Source organism: Schistocerca gregaria, chromosome 7 (genome assembly GCF_023897955.1).
Source record: "Schistocerca gregaria isolate iqSchGreg1 chromosome 7, iqSchGreg1.2, whole genome shotgun sequence".
Lineage (NCBI taxonomy): Eukaryota > Metazoa > Arthropoda > Insecta > Orthoptera > Acrididae > Schistocerca > Schistocerca gregaria.
In genome coordinates, this window is record NC_064926.1 from 45,085,522 (window position 1) to 45,103,670 (window position 18,149).

At 40.0% G+C, this 18,149-nt stretch overlaps 1 protein-coding gene across 1 annotated transcript in view; it reads left to right on the top strand.

Moving 5' to 3' along the window:
• Positions 1-18,149, top strand: part of LOC126281798 (modular serine protease-like) — a 182,225-nt gene that overhangs the window by 123,399 nt on the left and 40,677 nt on the right. Inside the window, exon 8 of the mRNA XM_049981012.1 lies at positions 10,965-11,138. Coding sequence (XP_049836969.1) covers positions 10,965-11,138 — 174 coding nt within the window. The remainder of the gene's footprint in view (positions 1-10,964; positions 11,139-18,149) is intronic.

Sequence of the window (18,149 nt, forward strand, 5' to 3'; positions counted from 1 at the left end):
ACCCACATTCGTACATCCTGTTGCAGCTCCTATTTTATCCATGTCACTCTTAATATCATAATTCCTATCCTTAGCCAGGCTGTTTCCTGCCCCACCTATTACTGTCACCTCATCATTCTTGTCAAAGTCCCTACAGAGTGGTCCTATGTCTTCTATCACCTGGCTAAGCCTAGCACTTGGCTTAAACAAACTCGTGACCTGGTAATCTGCTCCTAATTTCTCCTGCACTAGTTGGCCTACACCCCTCCCATGACTGCTACCTAGCAGCAAGACTTTTCTTTTCCTATTACTAGATTTTCCCGACCTAATGCTGTTACCAATTTTAGTAGTCTGCTGCACCCTACTTTCAACTACTCCTGTTTTTGGCTTCTCCCTTCCTACTTCAGGTAACAAGGAGAATTTATTCATAACTGGAACATCGACAACATCTACATGGCTGGTCCCTTTTCGCGATTTCCTTGTTACCAATTCCCATTTCCCGCAGTCTTTTTCCTCCTTTAACTTAGCTAATTCAGTTTTTACCGAATCTAGTTCAGCCTGAAGGGCACACATCTTTTCCTCCTGTTGTATGAATCTTTTTTCTATACTACAGAACCTACAGTTCCATGGGAGAGCCAAAAGCATAATCTCGTCAAATTTCCTGCTACATGAGCCCCAATGAAAAACACCCCCACATCCCCCACATACCACACCCGGTTCTATCTTCCTACGGCAGCTTCCACACTTAGTACTCATGGCAATGTACAGTAATAAAATTTAAGCAACGATCTTTTAATACAACAAACTATATTCTTAAATCAGTAAGATAATGAACCTACAATGGATGTAATCTAACGAGCTACGTGAATTTAAACAATCGTTACCTGAAAGTAAACAAACGCCAAATGGAAAGTCTATGAACAAATAAGTTTGAATAATCTATAATCCGATGATAAAAGGTCTTTAATTATTGACCAAAGAAGTATTTAAGATTATAGGCGCAAAGTTAAGTAATAATAAGAGGTCTACACACGCACGAAATTTACGCCTACAAATGTAAACAAACACTGACGAAAACCGGCCATTTAGTAAAACCTTCTTTACGAGTAAAATACGCTAATATTCGCGAAACCTTCAATACAGAGTCTAACACAGACTTTAATTTAACCATCTAAACTATAATTTACACTAAGTTTAATATTATTCTATTACTGAACACTTAACTTTTGCCAGAGCTCCGAAAGCGCGCGCACCACTTGCTGCAGGGCTGCCACCACAATGACCATGATGTTGGCCTGGGGAATAAATATCACTCCAACACTGAGCCTCAACCCATTACGCGGTCACCTCCGTGGCAGAAAGAGAGGGTGAAAGTGCAACCCCCATGATAAATGGCTCCCATATTACAGTGGTAATTGAATAGGTTCAGGACACTTGTCAAAGAACTGAAACTCCTATTACAGGAATGCCCCTGTGCTTGTGTTTGCAGGAATTGCCCCTGGGCTACAGGGCAATGCACACTTTCCCCAACTGGGGAAAGGGCCAAGCGAGGGGTCACTTTGTTTGTCGATAATGCCTACTAGTTCTCTGCTCTCCCCCTAGCTGCTGACCTGCAAGCAATTGCAATTGAAGTTCATGTGTATCAGTGGATCGCTATTTGCTCATTGTATTTACCTCTACACGATGTGATTGACTCTGAGGCTCTGACCAATCTTATAGAAGAACTTCCCCAGTAAGGTCTCATACTGGAAGACAACAGTGCCCATAATGTATTATGGGGCTGAAGCTATACTTGCCCTAGGGGTTGGGTTTTAGAAAATCTCATGATGCCTCAGGAGCTGTACATCCTCAATTTGGGCAGTCCCACTCATTTCTCAGTTGCTACTGGAGCTTCCTCAGCTTAACCTCTCTCTCTACTCTCCTGCCCTTACAGCTAAGTGGAAAGCAACTACTGACCTTAATTCCAGGGATCACTTCCCATTGTGCATCCACCTCCTGGATGGAGCAGTACTTGAACAGAAGCCACCAGAATGGATGGTCAGATGCCTGTGTTTGAACACTGCAACAGCACCCAAAAATGAGTTGTTGGACTGATGAATGCCGATCAGCAGTCTGAGACAGGCTCGTGGCTTTTTTGGCAGTAAGTGCTCCACAAGAGCAGCCAACCTCTCAGCATTTCTGGTCGCAAGAGCCAAGGCTTGACACATAATTAAGGTGAGCTACAAAAGTTCATGGCAAGCATTTATGGACACTCTCAACTGTTCCACAATAGTACAGGAACCCTCTGGAGGATTTGCAGTTAATAGTTGTTTACCAACAGCAGCAGTATGAAACAGAGTTGTCTTCAAACAACACCCAGAACATCACTCAGAGGATGACAGAGCATTTTGGAAAGGATAACCCCAATGCCAGTCAGGATCTTGTACTTCACTACTACTATGTGACCTTAGAGAGGAGCAAGTTGGACCTCAGATCCAACAATACTGAGTATTACCCCCCCCCCCCCCCCCCCCCCCCTATTGTGCATGTGGGAGCTGGAACTGGCACTGTCTGAGACTCATAATACTGCGCCCACTTGTGACCAAATCCAGCACTACATGCTTTGACATGTACCTACAGCATCAAAGGAAATCCTTCTCAACTGTTTTAATTTGATATAGCAGACAGATCACTTTCCCAATTCTTGGAGAGGCAATTTTGATCCCTCAAACCAGGAAAGGATCTCACATGTCCCAGTAATTACAGGAGCATTGTCTTAACAAAATGTGTGGGAAAGACCTTAGAGCAGATGGTTAAACATTGTCTGGTCTGGTTCTTAGATACCAAACAACTTCTGAGCTGCTTTTGGTATGAGTTCCTGAGATTTCGGTCCACTGTCGACAACCTGACCTTGCTAGCGGTAGCTGTTCAGCAGGCCTTCCTATTTAAACATCACTGTTTCAGTATTTTCTTTGACATCAGTAAGGCATACAACACTACATAGAGGCATAGTATTCTCGTGCAGCTCCATCAGTGGAGCTCTTGTGGCCATCTCCCCATCTTCATAGAGTCTTTCCTAGGTAAGCAGACTTTTGGGTCACTTGTTGGTGCCATGGTATTCAATCATTCTGAGCGGGAGAATGATATCCCTCAAGACAGTTTTTTTAAGTGTTACCCCCTTTGCCATAGTCATAAACATTATTGTGTCTATGGTACGGAGTCCTGTACAGTGCTCCTTATGTGTTCACGATTTTGATGTCCCTCCTCCAGTGTTGAAACAGTGATTCACCAAGAGCAACTTACAATGTAGATATTAGAGAATGGGCTGCAGAGATGGGTTTTCAGTTTTCCACAGGTAAGAGGTAAGTGTGCGTGTGCGCATGTGTGTTCATTTTAACTATTCTCATTATATTTTTAATCTACCTGACTTGGATATGACGGACACTGTTCTACTTTTTAATGACTCACTGAGTTTTTTTGGCCTTGTTTTTTACTCCAAATTGTCATGCTTGTCACACCTGAGAGACGTGAAAACAAAAACCCTCAAGGCACTAAATATCACGAAGTGCCTTAGCCACTGGCCTTTGGGAACAGACAGGACATGTCTTCTCCAGTTTTAAAGGGCTTTCAGGTGTTTGCGGATGGACTATGGGTGCACAGTGCATGCTTTCTTATCTGAAGATCACTGAAGCTATCCACCATGAGGGGACTAGGCTGGCCATGAGTGCTCATAGGACCAACTCCATACCCAGTCTCTGTGTAGTGGATGGATCAAATCAGAACTCTTTTCCCTGATCATGCCCTCAAGGTCTGATTGCCTCATGGCTTACTGTCTTTGATGTGGAATTTTATGTGCTCTTGTGGGCACTTTAGCAGAAGAGATGTGATTAGAATAGTAATTCATTCTCTGTTCTGATTCTCAGAATGTTCTTCACTCTGAACACTTCCACCCAGCAGATAAGGTAGTCCAAAATATCCAGGATGCCCTCCTCCATTTACAATAGCTGGAGAAGATGGTGTCTTTCTGCTGGGTGCCAGGGCACATGGGTGTTGCAGGAAATGAAACGACAAATTTAGCAGCTAAGGAGGTGTGTTGCAATGCTCTGTTAATTTGATGTGCCATCCCCATGCATGCTATCACCTTGCTGTTGGGATATAGTGTCTTGTGTCAATGGGAGGATGAGTTTATGGAAGCGACAGACAATAAGCTCTGTTTAGTAAAGCCCACAATGTGGCTGTGGCATACTTCCTTCCAGCCACATCAACGGGACAAGGTCCTCCTCACTCCACAGCCATATGATGCATGTCTTCTTACTCCAGTGAGAGGACCCTCCAAAGCGTAGTGTTTGTGGGTTGCAGATCAGTATACCACATTTTGTTAAACTGTATTTTATTTTCTGACCACCGGCCAGCAGCAGATTTGCTGAAGGTGTGCCCTCCATTTAAAGCAACATTCAAACAAATGTGGTGAGGGTTTTAAGGTTTCATGATTTAGCCAACATGTTTCTGAAAGCTTTTGAAAGTTGTTTTTAACGTGTGAACCAGGTTGAATTGCTCACCCATGTTTTGTGTAAGTGGTCAGCGAATCACATTACCTTGCACTTTTCTTTTAGCTCCTCTATCATTTTATTTCTGTTTTAATCCCAAGTATAGCATCTTTCACCCTTTCTCCATTAACATAAGATGTGTACAAGAGTAATTGTCTGGTCAATGTGATGGAGGTGGGAACAAGTGCAAGAGTGTCATTTTACAGGTTTCCTGCCCATTGTGTGATAATATTTTTGTAATTTTATCCTCATTAGATTCTTTTAATGTGCATAAGAGTGCCAGTGACCTCTTCATTGAGCACCTGTATGTTCCAAAAACACATACACTCTCACTCTGACCTAATGGTAAATCTGCTTGACAGTGGATGCTGAACATTTTGATTTTGATAAACAGTTGTTGGATACTGGGAAAAGAAAAATGACAATTGATGAATGTACATAATGTATCACATTGCCAACATACTTTTGTAAAATCACAGCAACCACAGATGAACTGCTTCACAAAATTTTCTTAAGTATCACACAGGATTACAATAATCCTCAGTGGCTAAGTCCGATAAACAGTGTCAGTGACATCACTTTCAGTATGCAACATGAAATACCATGTGAAGTGACATCTATCAGTCTATTGATACTGAAATGACTTGAGATGAAGTTGTCAGTTACCCAACTGAATTACTGAATTCACTTGATTTGCAAGGCATCCACCACACATCTTAATATAAAAAATTGACATAGTTCTCATTCTTCCCCAAAGCATAAATCCACCATGACTTTGCAATGGTACCGTGCTTTTAGTGAAAAATATATTACGAACTATATCATTGAAGCTAAAACTTTAAATGGAAAATTTATAGGAGAAAATGTACTGTTGCCACATATCTCAATAGTTTAGACAGATATACCATTCAAATCAAATGTTTGCTGTTTCATATGTGACTCAGATTTACAATATCCTTTGACAAATAACAGGGCCAATCATAAAAAGTGTGTGAACTACATCTGGAAAATCCGTACTTAGCTCACAAACAGCTATGTATAGCTTTCTCACACATCAGGAAACATGATCTATTTTTGTATGCACAAGACATAAGAACAAAAAGTATTTTGGAAAGCTGCCAACTTTACAGATTGTAACTGTGAAGGATTATCACTTTAATTATAGAGTTATGGGACATTATTTTTTAAAAAAATGGAGAAATAGAAATTTGAAGGAAAAAATTGAAAAAAGGTACTGTTTACATTTTGCTAATCTTGTGCTACTGAATTCTTTTTATAGATTGCAATTATTTCCTTCATGAGTGTGGAGTAAACCAGTCTGAGATTAATTTTGTCACCACGGCTTATTGAAGGCACACTGAGTTTAAAGCATGTTCTGCAAACTTGTTTGTGGCTGGTACTAGAAAACTGATGTTTGCAACATGTTGTCAACAGCTTACTAAAAGAAAGAAAGTGTTCTGTGGCAGCGTCAGTGCAGATTAAAGGATCATCGTTCCTGGCCAGCTACCACTAAATGGCACGATGCAGTGCTAGTGTTTGTTTTTAATGTATCTGCAATATTGCATGTTGTCTTTAATGTGTTCTTTTGAAAAAATAGGGTGTACAGAAAGCAAAAGTTATGAATTTGTCACTTTTTGTGAGGCAGAGGAGTGTGTCTGGAATTTTTGGACTCGTAGTTAACGAAATGCTAAACACAACATGCTTTGCTGCTTTGCACCAAAAGCAGGTGACGCAGAAAAAAATAAACCTCAGGATTTGTTGTCTGATTTTTGTAAAAAATTGTTGTCAGTGAGTTACATGCACTGCTGCCATATGAAAGTGAGGTGGGAAAAAAGAGAGGAACTTTCAATGAGACAGAAACGAATGTATGTAGGAGGCAGCAGTCAGAAGTGGGTGTGGCAGGAGGTCATCAACTGCAGATTCTGTCACATTCATTGGAAGAGTGAGGAACATGGAGGCTGAAGTAGTCTGTTTACTGAACATTCTAAATTGGATTAATTTTAATATGAAAATGAAAATAAGTATATGATCAGTTGAATATGTCTTCTTATTTGGGGTTTGTAAATATTTGAAATAATGCATTTTAAAATCTTCTAGCTTGAGAGCTATGGGGGTGTGTACCACCTTCCGTATTTACTATGTGGTTACTGACAGCTTCTTCTCAAGGTTAAACACACACACTTTCTTCTTCTTCTTCCTCATGTGTTCTTTAATGAATTTCAAATTGCTGTACAATTCTAAAATTGTTAGATGAACTTGAAATAACCTTACATCGAACTCAAGTTATGTGAAATATCTGAATATGCTACAGCATACATAAATGTCTAATGTTGGAACATATGTCAGTATGTTCCATAAGTTACAGTGGAAAAAGGTGCTAGTTTAATGTGCTATTCTTACAGAAATCCATTTTTTATTGTGTTGTAAGCAACCAACATATGATAAAGTACAAGACAGAACTGCTGGCCAGTACTTACCTCGAAGGAGTTGAAATGTGTAGTGCTACAGACAGACAAATACAAAAGTAAAAGGGACACATTAGTTTGATTTTGAAACTAATAGGTCCTACATTGGGTGGGAGAGAGATATATATTTCAAAGGTTAAAAGGAAGTTGTATGACTCAGACTCTACAATGAGAAGGAGCCACTTGTAGTGTGGCTGAGCACAGACGAAGGTGAAAGAGGTGGTGTTGAAGAGAGCGCGTCCAAGGTGGTGTATCGGTAATCATGGCCTGCAGCAGTTCAGAGTAATACAGGAGGAGGAAGAACAAAATGTAGATTAGATAGAAGAGAAAGAGGAGTTTTTCTGTCTTGATTTTTAATTGCATTATTCTCCCTTCCTCTTAATCTACCTTTTCTTAACACTATTCCCTTATCGTTTCAGGACTGAAGCTCACACAGTGCTAATCTAGTCATCGTCTCTTATTGACTCTGACCAACACCTCCTCTTTTATTTTGTCTAACCTCATCCTCAGTACAGTTGAGGAACTGTTAATTCTGAAAACTAGGCAGTACGTCACTTTTACTATTATATCTGTCTATCAGCCATAAAGTCCAGTAGAATTAGCATTCAAATTGGAAACAATTGCTACAAAAGGTTTTATTGTTTTAATGGCTTCGTTTGTGCCCCAGTATGACTATCCTAGGTTTCCGCCTTGGCAGAGTTGTGGAAAAGTGGTGCGGGGCAAAAATGAACCCGGAAAAGGGGTATTTTTTTTGGTTTTGTGATAACATCTTGTAAATGACTCACAATATCAAAAACATAGTGGAACTAAAAATTGTAGGGCATGAAATTTGGCATTGAATGAGACCATCTGCATATTTCTTGGACCACCCGTTTCCATACTAGTGCTCGTCAAAATTCGACCAATTTTACATGTTAATGAAAAATTTTCATTTTAACCTCTGTTTCTTGGTAATATTGTTAAAACTAACACACCTATCAATAATGTCATTTATAAAAAAGATATGGAGGGATAAATTCTGCATTCAATGAAATTAAAAGTGAATTTATAGGACCACCCATTTTTGTACAGCTCCTCATTAATGTTGGACCATTTCTCATCATCAATGAAGACAATTTCAAATGTAGTTCTTCAGTAATTCTTATGTGTGCTCTTTTCAGTACAGAATTATAGCAACCCATTGTCTTGCACTTATTTAATATAGTAATAGAATACAATTTTAAAATTTTGTAAAATTTGAAAAATAATATCAAAACAGTTTTTCATATATGGAGGGTTAAGAACTAAGTCCTTGTATCTGACAGATGTCAGAAAAAGCTCTAGCTCAAAAAAAACTGTAAGTGAAAAAAATATATGTTATAATAAAATGATGCATGAAAGACAATGCACAACCTGAGAGTAATAAATTATTATGCTCTAAATAAGAAAATTAAAGCAATCAAAATTTTTATTAAAAATTTGTTTTTTTAGCTCCCCTGTAAAATTTCTTTCGTCAGATTTGTGGTCTCCGTTCTTAACCCTCGACGTAATATAGTGATACCCATTCAACTGAAATGGAGGAGGCAGGAAGAGGGAGACACTCCTTGAAATTAAGTAGTGGTTATTATATTTCATAATTACAAAATTTTACCTAAATGTATGAGATAAAAAGGGTGAAAGTAGATATATACACAAATTTCACCTACATCGACGTTTGACTGTCATTGCTCCACTCGGCTCCTCCAAGTCTGTACTTTCAGAGTCTGACACCCCATCACTCAGCTCTTCAAAGTCAGTAATTTTTGTCACCTCATATATACAGTCCAGGTCTTTGTCAACATCTGGTTCATCAGTTTCATCTGGTTGGAGGGAATTGGTGCATGAGTTCACCTTGCTGTTAACACAAATTAATGAGCACTTAATACCAGGCTTCCAATACCCACAACTACCTGCGCAGTCCTTGTTGCATTTGCTGGAAATTGTTGAGAGAAGAGACTGTGGAGGTGGTTCTTTGGAGGTAGGAACGGGGCCAAGACCAAACTCTGGGGCCATCCCCAGAGAAGCGGATCCATCTGGTGTCCTATGCACATTTGTACTCATAAGTAGGTCCTCAAGCAATGCCGGTGAGCTGCTTCGAATGTTGGTGGTAGGGATGCTAGGATGAATCTGAATTTCGCAATCACTTTGGAAAACAGGTCGAATCACAATTTGTCTAAAGTCTCTCTTGCCATACCTCCATAGCGGGTCGTTAAAAATCAGAGGGCAGCTTCGACAATAGCTTCAGCTTGAGTGTCATGCTTTAAGAAAGGTTTGATATCTTCCAGAAGATATTTATATTTCACCAGTAGATTGACCACCTGCTTCTTGCCCTGACCGAAGAGTGCTGAAGTTGTGCCACATCCACTTATGGCATGGAGAAATATGAATGGCCTTCTGATGTTGTTTGCCAGTCTGAAACTGCTGGAACCAAATACTTTTGATGAGGTCTTTCACCTTCCAGGTTTCAAGAAATATATATTTGCTGAAGGTGTGGCTAGGGCACTGAGCATGACAATAAGGTCGTACCCTCACCAACAGCCACAGCCTTCTCACGTTCCTGTGATATCTCAAGTGCAGTGGCAACAACTAGGTGGTCTGCGTCTTGATTAGCTTGCTTTACTGAGAAGCTTGAAATAGGCGTCATGCACGTTGGTGTCGTGGCATGCTGCACGTCGCACTTTGCTGTCATGTGAAACACCAGCACTTATCATCACGTGGCATGTCATTCTCTATGGCTAAATAACAGCATCGTTTGGCATGCATCCACCCCAGAAGAAAGGTGGGAACTGGTGAGACCCGGCCAGAAAAAACTTTTACCTGGGCCACACCTGTCCTTTTGTCCACAGGTGGTGCCAGTCGCAACTAGAGAGCAATGAACTGTGTCGCCTAGTGCGCGGACGAAGGATGCTGCCACCTGGTAACTGCCCACTCACATTATGGACAATATTCTAGTGAAGCAAAAGCTGCTCTTCGAAATGGTGCATTTTAAATTAAAAACAGAGGTTACCTATATAAATATAGTTACCTCCAAATTTGGTCAGATGTAGGGTTCTGAGTTTTTGAAGGTAACTTTCGGGACGATTACCTTATGAATTACAAAAGATACACTTTTGTCATTATTACACTGGCTTGCCAGGCAGAACAATAAAGTACAAAAAGGCTTTGCCGTTTAATAAGGGACTGTTGAAGCTGACCTTAAATTTCTTGTCACAGAATTTACCCCAACTTTGAATAGGATTTTAATTTTTTTCAATCTTTACTCATGATAATGTTATTTTTGATTTCTCTGCATAAAACTGATCTAGAGACCTAAGTTTGTGAATGTGAAATACCTTACATGCGTAGCAATGAAAGTACAAACTTAGCCGTACAGAAATGGGTGGTCCATTTCACTTGTGGTCGCATCAAATGCAGAATTTATTCCTCTATACCATTTATATGAACCACTTTCTTGATAGATGGGTTAGTTTCAACGATATTACCAAAAAGCAGAGGTTAAAATGAAAATTTTTCATGAACATGTAAAATTGGTCCAAATTTGAAGAGCACTAGTATGGAAATAGGTGGTCCAAAAAATATGCGGATGGTCTCATTCAATGTAGAATTTCATGCCCTACAATTTTTAATTCCACTATGTTTTTGATATTGTCAGTTATTTACCAGATATAATCACATAACTGAAAAAATACCCCGTTTTTTTTTTTTGCCCCCCACCAGTTTTCCACAACTCCGCCGAGGGGGAAAACCTAGGATAGTCATATTGGGCCACAAATGAAGCCAATAAAACAATAAAACATTTTGTAGCAATTATTTCCGATTTATCTAATTTTTAGGTTTAACCCTACTGGACTAATACTATACATCTCATATCATGGAAGGTAAGTACTGGCTTTCGATTCTGTACCCGAATTTATTAATTTCCTTGGCTGAATTATCCTTTGACCCAGTTAAGTAATAATATATGATCAATTTTCAGGTAGAGTCAATTGAGATAAAAGGTACATACAAAGGAAGTTCAGGAAATTATGCAGCTGATATTGCTATAATAGTCTTAAAAACTGAAATAACAATCTCAGATTTTGTAAGACCAGCTTGTGTAGATCTGGAAAGTAAATATGACAAACAGCTAATCAATGGAAATACTGGCTCTGTGAGTATATTTTCCTATCATTTACAGTCTTTATTTGTCTCACATTTTATTTCTTTTCTGTTTATCTAAAAATATTTCTTTTAGAATACCACACTTAGAACTGTAGAATGACTAAAGTTTAAACTAAAAGTGTCTTCAGGCATACTCCCAAATTGATTAAACATGTGTATCCACAGCATACTCTTTCCCAGAAATTCACAAATTTTTTTGTTTTGTTGATAATGTGCTAAACATTCTAAAACTATTTATTTATTTATTTATTTATTTTGTGCTGTCACTGTGTGTTTTGCCTTCATTTGTGTATTCAGGTCACTGCATCTGTATGCATTTTCCTAATTTAACAGTGACACTGTAAATAAATTTCTTTAAAATGGGTCTCATACATTTGAATATTTGGGGCAGGAGAGAAGTATGTAGTTACAAAGTGCTGAAAAAAATTCCACTAGAAATAATGATGACATACACAAAATAAGATGAGAATGAAAATCACACGATTTATTTTGTAGATTCTGCAGTTCATAAATCGGTTCGTCAGAAGAGACAGGGAATATGAAGTAGGAACAAAGGGTGAGAATTGAAAATATTCTACATATCCTGGATAGAGACACACAAAACATGGGAAAAAATGTGTGAATGATTGAAACAGGTTACTTCCTGCAGGCGTTCTGCACTTTCATCATTAATAGAAACTTTACTTTGTGCAGTACATATAACTGTACCTCTTCTTCTACTTACTTCCTTCCTTCCTTCCTTCCTTCCTTCCTTCCTTCCTTCCTCCCTCTTGCTGTTGATTGTGAACAACCAATTTATTATCTCAGAACTGTAGTCAGTAGTGGCTGGTATGTCTGCAACGCCTAGTCCAGTTGCATCCTTGAGCCATCAACACGTGGGGTGTGAATGTGTTCATGGATGGGTCGCTGGCCAAGATTCGTGACATCACAATGTAGGATTTCACATCCTACAGTGTTCCACAGTGTGAAAGACAGAATAAGAAAAGCCATACTTGTGCTTTGTGGAGAGGAGCATGGACAGTAAGATGCAAGATTGCATTGTACTTCACAAGCACAACACCACCAGCAAACACCATATTGACCATTACTGTATTGAGTCATTTTCAGCTGAAGCCCATACCTAATGTGTTTCATATCATAACTTCGGTCCTCTGAAGATATGATTTGTCAGAGTACTGGTTATAAGAATTACTAATAAAAAAAACTTAATAAAGTTTCATACAATGAATATAAAGGCACACACTGTAATTGTACTTTTACTAAATTAAATATGAACGAAACAAACAACTTGTATGTGGTATCTGATCCTGAAAACCTGTAGAGTGAATTACAACATTTTAAGACAGTGTTCCAACAAAAATGGTTATTCTGAGAGACAGATACGCAATGCATTCAGGCCCAGGTGAGTTCAATCTATGGAACAGAATGAAGATACGAAGACACTCACCACTTTGGTCTTTTTGCCGTATTTTGGTGCCATGTTGTCAAGAATCAGAAGAGTCCTCGGGAGACATGGAATTAAGTGTGTTTTTCAACCATCTGCAAAACTGAGAAACCTGTTGGGTTCAATTAAGGATGACCTTGGACTGAGGAAATGTGGTGTGTGCTAGATTCCTTGTCAGTGTGGGACAGCAGTATATAGTCCAGACATGTCGCACAGTACAAGAACGCTGTGATGAACATCAGCATCATACATGCCTTTGTCAACCGGAAAAGTTGGCAATTGCAGAACACTACCTGAATACAGGACATACTATGATTTATGAAAAGACAGAAGTCTTATCCCCGGCATCATCTTTCTGGGACTGTGTCATTAAGGAAGCAATACGTATTAGTACAGCTGATAGTCTCATCAACAAGGATACGGGATTTCAGCTGAGCACAGCCTGGAACCCTGCATTGGCTGCTATTAAATCATGACGTGAAAATCAATGTTTTTCGCTAACAGGTCTGTCATAACACTGACCTAGTATGGCTGTTGGTGAGTAACATCTGGCCACACTTGACAAACGCAGCATTCAGCGCACGTGTGGGAGAGCCGCTCTGTGGTTTTCGGCAGTGGAAGTTTGGATATGGCAAAACACTGCTCAAGCGCGATTTCTGCGGCTGCGCATTCTTTGCACACGTGTTCTATAAACAGGGCATCAGTGTGCGGATACTGTCAGTCGTACCTAGCCACGAGCAAGGCTGAACCACCTGCAGATGTCGGACAGTTGCTTTGAGGAAATATTGTGGAATTTGCACAATGCAATCTGGCGGTAAACCCAGGAAGACTATTTACAACACATCTGCCGGGAAAGCTTGAAGAGTCCCACCTGCATTACATTTAGAAAAGAAAAATGTATCAAAACACTGATTATTTAAATAAAAAGGGTTCTAGCCTTGCCCTGTTATTTGCAAGCTAGTTTGATTTCATCACACTGCAGTTTCAACTTCAAGTCTGATTCAATAACGAGGACACCAAGATAACTAAAATGATCCTGTTCTTGCCATAGCCTTATATGGTTGTTTATGTAACATACAGTATAAAATGACCTTTCTGCTGAGCAATTGGAAGCAGGAGTATTCAGGTATATTTGAAGAGCCATGTTCAAAATTGGGGAAACATCCTCTAAGTTTCTACCTTTTAACATCATGCACAGTTCTGGAAGAGAATATGACTCGTTTTCATTCTATACATCAACTTGGATGATGCTTCCTGGATTTCAAATGGACTCAGCTGTGTCAGTCTGACTGACACATAAATAGTTTACTTAAGCCCTTATAAAAATTAATCTTTCTTATTCAGTTCTTCAATAAATTTATCCAAAATCAAAAGGAAAAAAATCTGCATCACATCCAATTCATTAGTTTCTTTAAGATGTGACTCGGATTCATCAAAGAATTTTTGTTTTTCATCTTGCTTTTCTATTACTGGGCTTAAGTTTGTTTAATTTTAGCAATATGACAGAGATTAAAATTTGTTCTAACCTAGAGTATTGAAAACTTCATATCTTATTCCAAAACAGATTCAAATTTTTTCTCACCTAGATTACTGAAAACTCCAAATCTCATTCACTTCCAAGAAACCAAGGAACTGAACAACTTGAGAACAGTGGCAACATCTATGTCTATTGCTTGTTATTGCTTGCTTACGACACAGAATTTGTCAAGTGAATCCCAAATTGCAGTCATAAAAGATGCCTCAAAACTACACAATTTCTTCATTAGACCTCTAGCTTCAGGTTACAGCAAAGACTTTTCACTCCTCCTCCACCTCCTCTTCCTCCTCCACCTCCTCTTCCTCCTCCACCTCCTCTTCCTCCTCCACCTCCTCTTCCTCCTCCACCTCCTCTTCCTCCTCCACCTCCTCTTCCTCCTCCACCTCCTCTTCCTCCTCCACCTCCTCTTCCTCCTCCACCTCCTCTTCCTCCTCCACCTCCTCTTCCTCCTCCACCTCCTCTTCCTCCTCCACCTCCTCTTCCTCCTCCACCTCCTCTTCCTCCTCCACCTCCTCTTCCTCCTCCACCTCCTCTTCCTCCTCCACCTCCTCTTCCTCCTCCACCTCCTCTTCCTCCTCCACCTCCTCTTCCTCCTCCACCTACTCTTCCTCCTCCACCTACTCTTCCTCCTCCACCTACTCTTCCTCCTCCACCTACTACTAAACTGCAAGGCCTTCTGCTGATCATCTTTTTCCAATTTATTTGCAAATTTGACAGCTGTTTTGTTTCCCACCTTCCACATATCTTGTTTATACACAATTCTTTCATATTTTCTTCATTTGTTTTTCACTAAACTGCTCTTATCCACTTTTAGTGCCACCTCCTACGTTACTTGCCAAGCAAAGTAGTTTCATTTTCTTCTATGACTATCTCTTTCTGTTTGCTCAGTTTTTAAAATTTTGCAATCATTTTTTCTTTCCCAATCATACTTTTCTGGTGAGAAATTCTTGCCCACTATTAACCATTGCCTGTTCTCCAAATTTTCATACGAATTTTTCTGATTTCTTCAAATTTTTTCTTTGCGTTTCTTCAGTTTTTCTACCTTTTTTCATCCTCTGCCTCTCTTTTTGCCATTTCCTCCATTCCTAACACTCAAAACTGTCCTCTCTTGCCATGATGCACCCCATCATACATTACATCCATTCTTTTCAGAAACATGCTTTTGCACTGTCAAAATTAAGGCCACACATTCTGTTCCTGGAAAGCTGCTTGTCACTTGGAGTTACTCCCAAAGTGCTAACGTTGAAAGTCCCTGTTTCTGGATGTAATTCTACTCTACACCAGGCTCTTTTACAGTTTCAAATACAGCAATCTCTTGCTCTTACCTGACTAATCTGTGACCTACATTCCTCATCTGCCCATTTCCACACCACCAGACTTCTGTCCTCCTACAAAATCTGCAGTTATCTGCCTCTCACCTTGATGGTATCATCCACCAAACCAACTTCAGACTGCAACAACATGCCAGACATTACCTCAGAAGACTACCCCACCTTCTCTTAAACTGTCTCAACAGTGGTATTTCCATTCCTGTTCCTCTGCAGCTCCCCAAACAGCCACACTATCGACCACCATTCCTCTCATACAAACCAAGCTTGGCCAGCCTTCTTAACATCCCAGTTTTCACCACTGCCTCCCAGACCAATAATTACTAATAATCACAAGAACCAGTCATGACAGTACAGCATACACAGCCTCATGCTAAAGCACTCTTCTTTCCTGAATTACCTGTAATATCCAAAGCTCACACTTTCAGCTCTAAACTGGAATTTAATTATGTTGCAATGATGAAGGACCTACTTTTCATGACATGTAATATCAACTGTAAATATCACTTTGCAACACAATTGAAGAACTCTTCTAACAGGTTTTCTGACATTGAACCCTGCTTTGAAAAGTTCAGAGCACGATCCCAGCTTTATCCACCTTCATTACCTCAAAATCAACCTTATAAGCAATCCAAGAATTCCTCACATCTAACATTCCTTCACAACTCTTCCTCAGGTCCCTACAACATGACACTAACATGTCATCTGCAGAACTCCAGGCCCTAAGTACCCTAAAAGCTGATGACTCCATCATTATCCTCCCAGCAGACAAAGGATCTACCACTATGGTGCTTGACTGACAGGGGTATGTCAGTGAAGGTCTACACCAGCTGTCTGACACCTCTCCATACAGCGTCTGCCATCAAGATGCCATCTCTGTGATTCAAACTGACCTGCAGTCCCTCCTAAAAATATGAGGCCCCTTATGAGGACTTACACCTCAATCCATAGAAATTCTCACCCCACCCAAACCACGCACCCCCACCTTCTTCCTAAGATCCACAAACCCAATCATACTGGCCACCCTATAATTGCTGGCTTCAAAGGACCCACTGAATGTATATCTGCCTTAGTTCATTAACATTTGGAACCCATAGAACAAAGACTTCCCTCCTATATTAAAGATATCAACCATTTCCTAGATCATCTGATATCAGTACCCATTCCACTACTGCCACACACCTTGCTTGTCACCATTGATGCCATCCCCCTCTATACCAACATCCCCCATGTACATGGTCTGTCTGCTGCTGAACATTTCTGAAGTCAGCACCATCTGATTCCAAACCTGTGACATCCTTCCTGCTCACTGTAATCAGCATTATACTTACCAATAGTTACTTCATCTTTGAGTGGCAGACATGCAAACAGGTCAGGGAACCAGGATGGCTCCTTCCTGTGCCAACCTTTTCATGGATTGCTTGGAGGGGGCTTTCCTGGAATCCATAAGTTCAACCCCTTGTTTGGCTTAGATATATTGATGACATTTTTGCCATATGGACTCATGGTGAGGCTGACCTATTAAAATTCCTGGCATCTCTAAATACCTTTTCTGAATTAAATTTCACATGGTCCTATTTTGAATTCCATGCTGCTTTCCTCAATGTAGATCTCATTCTCACCGTAGGCTAGCTGCACACTTCTGTACATGCTAATCCTGCTAGCAGACAATAGTACTTACATTTTGACAGTTGCCATCCTTACCATGTCAAATGTTCCCTTGGCTTTTGAGGCAGACGTATTTGTTCATGTGCAGACTCTTTACAGCAATACACCACCATTCCCACCTCAGCCTTCACTGGGTGTAATTACCCCAACAGCCTAGTTCGAAAGCAGATTTCCTGGGCCATCACATCCAATCCTCAGTATTATACTGCTCCTGGATGTATTAATTAGCTACTTTGACTAACCCATGACTGCCTAAAATCATGCCCTGAAAGGAGATTCATTCTGTTTAAGATTTTGCCCACTACACCTTGAATAGCTTTTTGTCACAATCCGAATTTGTACAACATCCTTTTCAGACCCTATGTTCCTTCTACACCCATCTCCCTATGCTATGACTCGTACCCCTGTGACTGTCCCCACTGCACGACTTGCCCTATACAGCCTCCTACCACCATGAAACTGGCAAAACATATAGTATCAAAGGGAGAGAGACCTGTGAAATGACGCGTCATATACCAGCTGTTATGTAAACACTGTTTGGTCTTTTACATTTGTGTGACTACCAGCTTTTATCGGTCAGGATGAATGGGCATAGGCAGATGATGTTTACTGGCAACACACAACATTCTGTTGCAAGCATGCTGTACAACATGACAGTCATGACCTGTTTCACCACATGTGCCAACTGGATTCTTCCACCAGATATCAGTTTCTCAGACCACCACAGGTGGCAAGTAGCACTAAAACATATTCTTGGTTCTTGCCACCCACCTGGCCTTAATTTATGTTAAATCCTCCCATCTCAGCATTTCTTCACTGTAACTACTCCTTTCTTCACTCCATTTCAGTTTTCTACATCATTCACTTTCTGACCTGACTATTTTTTGCTGCATCCCCTCCCAGCTATGTTACATACAATGCAGTTAGCTTATCACTCTTATCAAGTTGTACATGATGTTTTAGTAGTAATCTCTGTATTGCATATTACCTTCTCTTTGACATTTAAGCTCTCAAGTTATCTAG